This window comes from Leptopilina heterotoma, unplaced genomic scaffold, assembly GCF_015476425.1.
Source record: "Leptopilina heterotoma isolate Lh14 unplaced genomic scaffold, ASM1547642v1 Lhet_68, whole genome shotgun sequence".
NCBI lineage: Eukaryota > Metazoa > Arthropoda > Insecta > Hymenoptera > Figitidae > Leptopilina > Leptopilina heterotoma.
The window spans coordinates 2,987,911-3,000,664 of record NW_025111157.1 but is presented as its reverse complement, the minus strand read 5'-3'; the positions used below and the strand labels follow the sequence as shown (position 1 = coordinate 3,000,664).

Sequence of the window (12,754 nt, the reverse complement as noted above, 5' to 3'; positions counted from 1 at the left end):
AGTGAGGCAACATTTATTCACGAACAAAGAGGGGGTGGAGGGGGGGGGGAGGAGGGCACATTATCGATATTTTATCCTGGGGAAATTGTTTACATGCTTTGAAAAATGCTTCCGTATTTATTGTTACATGTATAACTCAACAGTTTATCATTTCTCTTTTTAAATTTCTACTATCTCCACGCAGGTTATTCATTCTCATGAGCTTTTGTTACTTTTTTTTTTTGTATTTTATTTCATTTTATTTTATTTTAACTTTTCAGTTGACAGCGTTGCACGTCAAAAAGGTTAATAGAAAAATATAGCGAGAACGATAATATATGAACAATTAAACAATTAATTTTGTTATTTATCTTTCAAATGTTTATCTTCTCTGTATATTCTCTATTTTATACTCATTAGCCCGCATTTATTTTATTGACAATAAATTATTATTATTATTATTATTATTATTATCGACATTATTTTATTTTATTATACATTTGGAGGAGAAAAATTATATTTTTTATTCAAAGACTACATTTGCTGTTTTAAATATTAATAAACGAGAAAATGTAAAAAAATTTCAAAAATTTATAAAATAAAAAAGCATAGATAGGAAATTTTTTCCTACAAATTTTTCTCTTTAATTTTTAACACAATATATAAAATCACAGCGTCAGTAGTAAAACTTGAGAAATTTTTTTAATCTCTGTAATTCTGTTTTCAATATAGTAAATGAGAATCAGAAATAATTTTTTTATAATAATTGGTCAGAATGTCAGAAATAATTTTTTATTGTAATTTTAGTGATAGTCAAAAATTGTTTATTTTCATTTTAGTGAAGAAATTCAGTTACTGTCAGACAAAAGGCCTTTAAACACATTTTCCATTCCAGTGGTAATAGTCGTTTGTGGTCAGACATGAATTTCATGATAATTAATTTTTCCTCTTAATTATTTATGATAAAATTTATTTTTTAAATTAATTATTCATATTACTATGGAAAAAAATTTTATTAAAAATAATAAAGTCGATAATTTCTATTAATTAAAGATTATTAAAAATACTTTTAAATATGTCGGTGGAAAATAAAAATAATATTATAAATTCATATTAATATTTAAAAATTAAAACGTATTTGGTATTATAATTATTAATTAAATTTAATTATCTTCAAGAGTAATACAATTTTTTTTGCCGAAATTCAAATATGTTCAAAAAATTGAAAAAAATTTCGCCAAAATTCAATTCTTTTAAAACATTTTAATAAAATTTTTCGCAATAATTCAATTATTTTCATAAATATTAAAGTTTTTCACATGAATTCAATTATTTTCAAATATTTTAATAAAATTGTTCGAAAGAAATAAATTATTTTAAATACAATTTTAATTAATTGAATTTTTTTGAAATAATTCAATTATTCTTTTAGATTTTAATAAAATTCATCCCAAGAATTCAAAATTGTTTATTTACATAAATAATTCTTCGAAAAATTTCAATTATATCGATAAATAAAAAAATTATTCCCGTAAATTCAATTACTTTGAGGCATTTTAATAAAATTCTTTGCAAAATTCAATTATTTTCATAAATAACAATATTCATCACCAAAAATTCAATTATTTTTACAATTAATAAAATTCTTTGTAGAAATTCAATTATTTTAAAAAAATCTAAAAAAAAATTATCGTCAACATTTCAATTATTTTCAGGAATTTTAATAAAATTCATTGCAAAATTCAATTATTTTGCATAAATAATTGTATTCATCGTAAGAATTCAATTATTTTGAATAGTAATAAAATTCAATTATTTTTAAAAATTTTAATAAAATTCATAACAAAATTGCAATTATTTTCAAAATTTTTTCTTAATTTAATGATTTTCAATATTCTACTATTTTAATAAAATTTCACAAAAATACAAAATTGTACAACAAAACCTTCAATTTTTTCCATTTCTGACAATAATTTCTTTTTAAATAAATTAATTTTTGAACAACTATCATAAAATTATTACTTATAAATTATTTCAATTACTTTTAAAATCTACTATTTTAATAACATTTTCCAAAAGAATTCAATTATTTAAACAAAATTTTAATTAAATTTTTACAGGAATTAAATTACTTGACACTTTTTTTTTATAAATTTCTTCGTACCAATTCAATTATTTTTAATTTTTTAATGAAATTTCTCGAAAGAATTCAAATATATTCAGAGAATTGAAAAAAAAATAGTTCTGAGAAATTCAATTATTTCCAAAAATTTGAATAAAATTCTTTTAAAAATTCTATTATTTAAAAAAATTTTGACAAAATTCTTTGATTATTCCCGAAAATTCAATTATTTTGAGGCATTTTAATAAAATTCTTTGCAAAATTCAATTATTTTCATAAATAACAATATTCATCACAAGAATTCGATTATTTTTAAAAGTATAAATTTCTTCTTGGAAATTCAATTATTTTAAAAAATTATAATAAAATCGTTCAGAAGAATTCAATTATTTTCATAAATAATAAAATGCCACACAGATATTCAATTATTTTCAAAAATTTAAATTAAATTCTTTGCAAAATTCAATTATTTTTAAAAACTTTTCGCATTTCAATGATTTTCAATATCTACTATTTTCATAGAATTTCCAAACTGAATTCAATTATGAAAAAAATTTGTTGTAAAAATCTTCGTAGGAATTCAATTCTTTTCATGAATTATAAAAATTTCTGAGGAATTCAATTATATTTAAATTAGAATTTGCATAAAATTAGTCGAAAGAAATGAATTCTTTAAAATTTTTTATAAAATTCTACGCAGGAATTAAATTATTTGTATAAATATTTAAAATCTTTCATGATTAATAAAATTCGTTGCAATGTTTCAATTTATTATCAGGATAAGAAAGAAGTAAATATTCTTGATGAAAATTAGAAAAAAGTCAGGAAAATAAAAAATATTGAATGGGAAAATAATTCCTTTCAAAGAATTTTATTAAAATTTTTGAATGTAATTGATTTATTTCGAAGAATTTGAAAAAAAACTCTTAAAAATAATTACATTTTTCGAGAAATTAATTTAAAATTGTATGAAAAATAATTGAATTTCTGTGAAGAATTTTATTATTTTTATGCAAATAATTGAATTATTGCGTAGAATTTTTTTAAAATTTGTAGATATTAAAATTTTTTTTGAATCATTTTATGAAAATTTAAAAGAATAATTCAATTATTTCGAATTAGTTTAATTAAAATTGTATTAAAAATAATTGAATAATTGAATAATCTTTTTTTGATGAATTTCATTAAATTAAAAATTTTTTTTAAATAATTGGATTTTTTTGAATCATTTTATGAAAATTTAAAAGAATAATTCAATTATTTTGAATAAATTAATTAAAATTGTATTGAAAATAATTGAATTCCTGTGAAGAATTTTTTTATTTTTGAAAATTGAATTATTGCAAAGAAATTTTTAAAAATTTGTAGATATTAAAATTTTTTTTGAATCATTTTATGAAAATTTAAAAGAATAATTCAATTATTTCGAATTATTTTAATTAAAATTGTATTAAAAATAATTGAATAATTGAATAATCTTTTTTTGACGAATTTCATTAAATTAAAAATTTTTTTTTAAATAATTGAATTTTTTTGAATCATTTTATGAAAATTTAAAAGAATAATTCAATTATTTCGAATTAGTTTAATTAAAATTGTTTTAAAAATAATTGAATAATTGAATAATCTTTTTTTTGACGAATTTTATTAAATTTAAAATTTTTTTTTAAATAATTGAATTTTTTTGAATCATTTTATGAAAACTTAATAGAATAATTCAATTATTTTGAATAATTTATTTAAAATGAAGCTTAAAGCTACTTTTTTAAAATTAATTATTATCGAGTGCGAATCCTGTAAAAGTATAAATAAAAATATTTGATTTGAACTAAAAAAAAAAAATAATAATAAATTTGTAAAGAAAAAACAACATATTATTTAATTACAGACATAGAAGAAAATGGCTCTGCATCGATATTTGAGAGTGAGAATTTTAAATATTCAAAGAAGTAGTAGATGTTGGAGTGGAAATGGATTAACTGCTCGCGATGAATTCATTAAAGAAGAGAAAGGGATGAGAGTCGAAATAGAAAAAGTCATTTTGAAAAACACGGAAATCTCGCAAACCCATTTGACACCTGAATTAAAACTGCACCTGTTGACACCGAACTGTCCCCTGTACCATGCAAGCGCAGAAACGATCCAATCAACTAATGCAAATGGAGCCGTGGAAAAAACATTCTTTCAAGATCCATTTTGGTCCATATATTGGCCGGGAGGACAAGTTTTAACGAGATTCATTTTAGACATGGGAATAAAACTTTTGTCCAACAAATTCAACAAGAATTCGCGCGTTCTAGATCTTGGCAGTGGATGTGGAGCTTCCGCTATTGCCGCAAAACTTGTCGGAGCGAGACAAGTTCTTGCAAACGACATCGATCCAGGTAAGTGATTTACGAAAGAAAAAAAAATAATAATAATAATCAAACCGAATAAAACTAGATATTCTCAAAAATATATTTCACACTTGACAACATTTCTCAGCCGTACAATATATCAGGGCTCGAGCTAAGTCCGTAAATCCCGTAAAAGTCCGTTTTTCTTTAAAAAAGGTCCGTAAAGTCCGTAATTTGATTGAAAAAGGTCCGTAAAGTACGTAAATTATACGATATAATTTGGATAATTTTAGAGAAATTACAAATGATTAAAGGAATTCAATTATTTTCAAAAGTAATAAAATTCTTCGCAAAAATTCAATTATGTTCAAAATCTTTTAAAAATTCTCGTCAAAATTTCAATTATCTTTAAAATTAATTAAATTCTTCTCCAAAATATCAATTATTTTCAAAAATTTTAATAAAATTCTTGGAAAAATTTTAATTATTTTCAAAATTTTTCCTCAATTCAATGATTTTTAATAGGTATATCTATACTATTCTAGTAAAATTTTTCAAAAGAATTCAATTATTTAAAGAAAATTAATAAAATTCTACATCACAAACTTTTAATTATTTTCAAAAAATAATAAAAATTTTACAGGAAATTCATTATTTACAAATTTTGTTTTATAAATTTCTTCGCAATATTCAATTATTTTCATAAATAATACAATTTTTACAGGTATTTATTTTTTTTGGCCAATAATAAAATTCTTATATTAGGAATTCAATTATTTTAATAAATAATAAAGCTAATTGCAGAATTTCAATTATTTTTAATACAATTTTAATCGAATTCCTCGAAAAATGTAATTATTCTTAAAAATTTTATTAAAATTTATCAAAGAAATTTAATTATTTTAATAACCTCTGCTACAATTTATTTATTAGAATTTAATTATTATTTTTAATAAATTTTTAATTAAATTTCTTTAAAGAATAAAATTATTGCATTCAAAATTTTTAATGCAATTCTTTGCGTAAATTATCATATTATCTTTATAAATAATAAAATTCTTCTCTAAAATTGAATTATTTTCAAAAAATTTAATAAATTTCTTGACAAAATTTCAATTATTTTCAAAAATTTTCCCTAATTTAATTATTTTTAATATCTATTTTAATAAAATTTTGCAAAAGAATTCAAATTATTTGAAAATTGATTGATACAATTCTTTAAAAGAATTCAATTTTAAGAAACATATGTAATTATTCAATAAATTGTTTTTTTTTTTGTATATTTTTATTTAAATCAATTTTTATCAGAAAATTCTACGAGAATTCAATTATCTAAATAGAAAAATAAATTGAATAATATTGAACTTTTCTTAAAATTGAATTCTAAAAAAAATTTATATCAACACATTTTTAAATAATTCAATTCTTTCGTTGAATTTTTCGCAAGAATTTAAATTATAGAATTGTTGGTTATAAGTATGAAAAATTAAGATTTCCAAAGAATTTAATTTGAAACCTTTACAAAATTCAATTATTTCTAAAAATTGCAATAATTAATAACTTGTCCAAAGTTAAATCTTAATCTTTATATGAAATTATTTTTAAATAAATTTTTATTAGAAAATTCTCCAAAAATTCAATTATTTAAATACAAAAATAAATAATTTATTCAATAATTAAATGTTTCTTAAAATTGAATTCTCATAATGAATTTTTAACAACAAATTTTTGAGACGAATTTTATTAAAATTTATTTTTATATTTTTAAATATTTAAATTCTTTTATGAAATTTTATTAAAATAGTAGACATTGAAAATAATTGAATTTTCACAAAATTTGTTGAAATTAATTTAATTTCTATGAAGAATTTTATTAAAATTATTTTGAAAAAAATTGATTGTTACGAAGAATTTCATTAAAATTTTTGAAAATAATTGAATTTTTTAATATTTATTTATTCAAAATAATTTAATTATTATAATTTTTAAGAATAATTAAATTTTTCGAGGAATTCCATTAAAATTGTATTAGAACTAATTGAAAGTTTACGATGAGTTTTATTATTTATGAAAGTAATTGAATTTTTTTGAATCATTTTATGAAAATTAAAAGAATAATTCAATTATTTCGAATAGATTAATTAAATTTGTATTAGAAATAATTGAATTCTTGCGACGAAGTTCATTAAATTTTTTTTAAATAATTTTATAAAGAAATTGTAAATAATTCAATTTCTGGGAAATTTTTATTATTTATGAAAATAATTAAATGTTTGCATACAATTTAAAAATTTTTTTTTTTTTAACTTTTTTAATTTTTTAGTTTTCTTTAAATAATTGAATTCGTTTTGGGAATGTGTTTAAAGGCCTTTTGTCTGACAGTAACTGAATTTGTATTCTATAAATTTTTTGAAATGATTTTCTATTTTCTTGATTTTAATATTTAAAACATTTGATGAAAAAACATTTTATTCCTATACTTTTTCGTGATGAAATTATTACTTTTTATTACAATTTTCGTGTGTCTCGGTGCACATGTTTTTTAATTCACTTTTTTTATTTTCTATCAATATACATTTGTCGTATATTTCATTTTATTATTTTTTTTTTATAATAGAGAGAAGAAGAAATATAGTATTCTAAAAATTCTAAACTAAAAAAAAAATTAACCAAACTTTAAACAAACATTTTAGTTATAATAAAAAAATTTATTATTTCTTTATTTATTGTATTTTCCTAAAAAGAAAAATATTTCCAATTTTTCTACAAAAAACAAAATTGAATTCCATATTTAGAAAACTAAAATTACAAAAAATAGAGTAAATAAATACAAATAAAAATGGTATTTTTAAAACATAAAAAAAATTAAACAAACTTTAAACAAACATTTTTGTTAATTAAAAAATATATCATTTTTTCAAATATATTTTCCCAAAAACACATTTCTCAATATACGAAAAACAAAATTAAAAACCATGTTTTTGAATTCAATGGTAAAACTAAAAAAATTATTAAATTATAAACTTGAAAGTTATAAATAAAGTTGAAATTTCAAAAAATTATTAATTCATTAAATCACTATTTAAAAAAAATGGAGTATTTAAAAAGAAGATCGCAGCGAAATATTATAAATTTTTAAAGAGGATATATTCGTTGGAACCCTCAGTGAGACTGGAAAAAATCGTATAACAGTTTTCGTTGAAAAATTTTTCTAAACCAAAAGGGAATTGCTTTAGACATTTTTCTTTATGGGAAGTAAACATTTTTTTTTTCGAAAAGACTGTTAAAAAGTAATTAACAACAATTTAATGAGCCATAGAAAAGAAATAACTTTTTATAGTCGACTTTCTCTTTAAAGTGTTGTCTATATACATAGATATACGTTTTTAAGGGGTAAAATGCAATTTCAAACTTCCTAAAATACTGAAATGTTGAGCCACTTTCCGCCGTTTGCTCAGAATAAAGAGAGGAAATCGTCTTGAAAAAACATTTTGAACAAACAATTTGAAACAAAAAAAAAAAAAAATTTTATTTTCCCGTATCTGGAAAACTATTGCTATCATTTATACAAATATGGAAATCTAATATTCATTAATGTAGGGAAAATAATACATTTTAGTGGTGATAATTAATATTATTATTAGTATTTTTGTGTACAATTAATATTACCATAATATTTAATAATTAATAATAATAAAATATACAATTTGATATTTAAATTTAATGTATATTTAATTAAAATTTAAACAAAAAATCTTTAATTTCAATTTCTTAATTAATTTAATTAATTAAGAAAATAATTAGTTTTCAATTTCTTTTATTTTATACAAAAAAATGTTTGAATCAAGATTTGTTAAAAACTTCGTTAAAATAATTTTCAATTACCATTAAATATAGACAATTTTAAATTAATTTCTCGAAAAATGTAATTATTTCCAAAGGTTTTTTTTATAGAAATCATTTATTTTCAAAAAATTTTATAAAATTTTTTATAAAAGATTATAATTATTTTCTAAAATTTTAATAATATTTGTTTATAAGAATTAAATTATTATTATAAATAATGAAATTCTTCAAAGAAAGATTATTCAATTATTCAATTATTTTTAATACAATTTTAATTAAACTAATTCGAAATAATAGAGTTATTCTTTTAAATTTTCATAAAATCATTCAGAAAAATTCAATTATATTTAAAATTTTTTTAAAATTTCATAAAATGATTCAAAAAAATCAAATTATTTAAAAAATTTTAGAAATTCGTTGTAAGAATTCCATTATTTTCATAAATAAAAAAATTCTTCACAGGAATTCAATTATTTTTAATTCAATTTTAATTAAACTATTGGAAATAATTGAATTATTTATTTTAAATTTTCATAAAATGATTCAAAAAAATTCAATTATTTGAATATTTTTTTGAAATTTATTAAATTTTTCATAGAAATTCAATTATTTTTAATTCAATTTTAAATAAACTATTGGAAATAATTGAATTATTTATTTTAAATTTGCATAAAATGATTCAAAAAAATTATATTATTTAAATTTTTTTTTAAATTTAATAAAATTTGTTGCAAGAATTCAATTATCTCATAAATAAAAAAATTCTTTACAGGAATTCAATTATTTTTAATGCAATTTTAATTAAACTAATTCGAAATAATTGAATTATTCTTTTAAATTTTCATAAAATGATTCAAAAAAAATTCTAATATTTACAATTTTTTATACATTTCTTTGCAATAATAATTCAATTATTTTCATAAAAATAATCAATTCTTCATAGGAATTCAATTATTTTCAATTCAATTTTAATTAAACTATTGGAAATAATTGAATTATTTATTTTAAATTTGCATAAAATGATTCAAAAAAATTCAATTATTTGAAAATTTTTTGAAATTTAATAAATTTTTCATAGAAATTCAATAATTTTTAATTCAATTTTAAATAAACTATTGGACATAATTGAATTATTTATTTTAAATTTGCATAAAATGATTCAAAAAAATTATATTATTTAAAATTTTTTTTAAATTTAATAAAATTTGTTGCAAGAATTCAATTATTTTCATAAATAAAAAAATTCTTTACAGAAATTCAATTATTTTTAATGCAATTTTAATTAAACTATTGGAAACAATTGAATTATTTATTTTAAATTTTCATAAAATGATTCAAAAAATTCAATTATTTAAAATTTTTTTTAAATTCAATAAAATTATTCAAAGGAATTCAATTATTTTTTTAATAAAATTTTATTTAACCTAATTTGAAAAAATTGAATTATTCTTCAAAATATTCATAAAATGATTTAAAAAATCCAATTATTTAAAAACATTTCAGAAATTCGTTGTAAGAATTCAATTATTTTCATAAATAAAAGAATTCTTCACAGGAGTTCAATTATTTTTAATAGAATTTTAATTAAACTATTAGAAATAATTGAATTATTCTTTTAAATTTTCATAAAAAAAGATTCAAAAAAATTCAAATATTTACAAATTTTTATAAACTTCTTAACAATAATTCAATTATTTTCATAAAAATAATAAAATTCTTCACAGGAATTCAATTATTTTTAATAAAATTTTTATTAAATTCCTCGAAAAATTTAATTATTTTCAAAAGTTTTATTGAAATTTATTCTTCGAAAGAAATGAATTGATTTTCAATAATTTGAGAAAATTCTTCATAACTATCAAATTGTAAGAAATAATCTATTATTCTATTATTTTCTTTATAATTTTCAAATTCACAGGAATTTTCTTTATTCAAATGAAGTTGTAAATTATTGTAAAAACCTAAAAATTTCGTTTACAGAACAAAATTTAGTATTCGATTCAATCATAATTTTTCTCTGCACGAGCAATGGTTATAAATGTTAAATAAGGTAAAGTAAAAAATGTCATTTTATACAGTGTACATTCTATTTCATAAAATATTTTATAAAATACAATTTTTCTGTTTTATTTGATATTTTTTATTGAGCATTAAATTTAAAAATCTTTTAGTGTCATTTTCCATTTGGTATTCGTACTGAATTTTCAAATTTTATTTCCAAATGTTTTCTATATTTTATTTTACATTTTATTTCATAATTTGTGTTTTATACATTTTTCACATTTCACCTTTATTGCATTTTTGCGATCGTATTTTATATTGCAATTAATACTAAATAATTAGCAATGTAATAAAATAATAATTTTCATTAGCCAAATAATTAATATTCTATTTTAAATTAACTTTCAATTGTATTTTTAAACTCAATTTTTTTATATTTTTTCTTATTTAATAATTCAATTAAGACCTCACTATGATTATTGTAAATATTGAATGAACAAATTAACTTGAAAAAAGTAATTTAAAGGTTAAAGAGAATTTTAATATGGTCTAAAAATTCTGACGTGAAAACGAATTCTCTCTTTCTTAATGAGCCAACAGTTTGAAAAATTAATTCCCGAAAGAGAAATTAGAAAAATTTATTTATTTATTGAAAATTTATTTATTTATTTCCTCGTTGAAGATTCTTTACACAAGGTTCAAGGAAAAATCTTTCTTTCTTGTACTCAATGAAATAAAAAAGAATTTTTCCACAAATATTGTTCGACGATTCGTATAAAAATTATTTCTGTGTATAATATAATTTCTGAGTTTTAATATAAAATAGAATTTTTTTTTTCCTCAAAAGAAAAGTATTTTCGAATCAAAGCACATTAAAGATTCCATAGATTTTTTTTTTGAATTTTCTGTTCTCGCTAATCAAACGAAAAATCCCCTTTTTTTCAAAGGAGAGACCTCGCCAATTATTTTAATATGTATTTTCATTATAAAATATTCGTGGCTTACTTGAATTCATGATCAAAAGATGAAACTCATTTTATGCATTCAACATTTATTAAAGAGTTACATGACTAAAGGGAATCGTGGAAATGAATTTTACATTTTCATTTACTTATTTTATTACTATTTATAATAATAAAATTAATTTAATAAGAGAATAATTCAAGCAGCTCTTGACTTTTGTGTATATTATTAAATAATAGAAGAAAACTTTACGAATAAAATTCTTTCATGAAAACTTTATTTGAAATAAATTTGAAAACAGAAGAAGAAAAGCAGGAAGTAAATAATAAATTAAATTGTTAAAAAAAAATTTCTTCTATAGACAAATTCCAATCTTGAATTATATTTATGACTTTTTCTTATTTTTCTTTGCAAGAAAGAACTTTATATTGGTAGTGAAAATATTTTTTTTCTTTTATTTCACAGCATGATATTTTATATAGATAAGTTATGATTTTTTTTGTAGAATAATAGATTATTTCCTACAATTCAATTCTTATTAAGAATTTTATCAAAATTTTTGAAAATAATTGATTTTGTTTGAAGAATTCTAATAAAAGATTTGAAAATAATTACATTTGTCGTGGAATTATTTTCAAATTGTATTGAAAATAATTGAATTTTTAACAAAATTTTATTATTTATAATATTAATTGAATTTTTGCTAAGAATGTTATTAATTTTTTTTAAAGAATTTATTTTTTGGTGAAGAATCTCTGTTAAAGTTTCTTTCAAGTTTGTTTTTAAATAACCGCGTTTTGTTAATAATTGAAATTCAACATTTGATTATTGAATTTTATTAAAATTATATATAAAAAATTGAATTCTTTTAAACAATTTTATTGGAGATTTCGTAAATAATGAAATTTTTTTCAAGAATGTAGTTTTTTTTACTAAATTTAATGGAAAAATTTGAAAATAATTAAAATTTACAAAGAATTTCAATTTTTTTATTAAAACTTTTGAGAATAATTGAATTTTCTAGAAAAATTTCCTTACTATTTTTTAAAAATAATTGAATCCTTTTTTGAAACTTTCTTAAAATTGTATTAAAAATAATTGAATTTTTGAAGAATTTCTTTAAAACTTTAGGAAATAATTGAATTCTCTAGAAAAATTTTATAAAATTGAATTCTTCGCAGAAATTCAATTATGGTCAAAAGTTTAAAAAAATTCTCTTCAAAATTTCAATTATATTTATCAATAATAAAATTTTTCTTCAAAATTCAATTACTTTTCAAAAATTTTAATATAATTCTTTGCAAAATTTCAATTATTTTCAAAAAAATTTTTCAAATTCAATCAAATTTTTTACAGAGATTCAATTATTTTTAATGCAATTTTAATATAATTTCTCGAAAATTAAAATTATTTGTCAAAATGATTATCGTAAAGAACAAAATTCTTCGCAGGAATTCAATTATTTTTAAATATTTTTAATAAAATTCTTCTCAGAAATTCAATTATT

The 12,754-nt window shown here is 18.0% G+C and overlaps 2 protein-coding genes across 6 annotated transcripts in view; one reads left to right on the top strand and one right to left on the bottom strand.

The window, feature by feature from the left end:
• LOC122510454 overlaps positions 1–12,754 on the bottom strand; it is a 303,718-nt gene that overhangs the window by 69,233 nt on the left and 221,731 nt on the right. The gene's annotated exons all lie outside the window — the stretch shown is intronic.
• The window catches only part of LOC122510456 (electron transfer flavoprotein beta subunit lysine methyltransferase-like), a 101,932-nt gene that overhangs the window by 30,435 nt on the left and 58,743 nt on the right, over positions 1–12,754 (top strand). For both annotated transcript variants that reach the window (XM_043625117.1, XM_043625116.1), the window contains exon 2: positions 3,990–4,485. In XM_043625117.1, coding sequence (XP_043481052.1) covers positions 4,002–4,485 — 484 coding nt within the window. In that variant the 5' untranslated portion in view covers positions 3,990–4,001. The remainder of the gene's footprint in view (positions 1–3,989; positions 4,486–12,754) is intronic.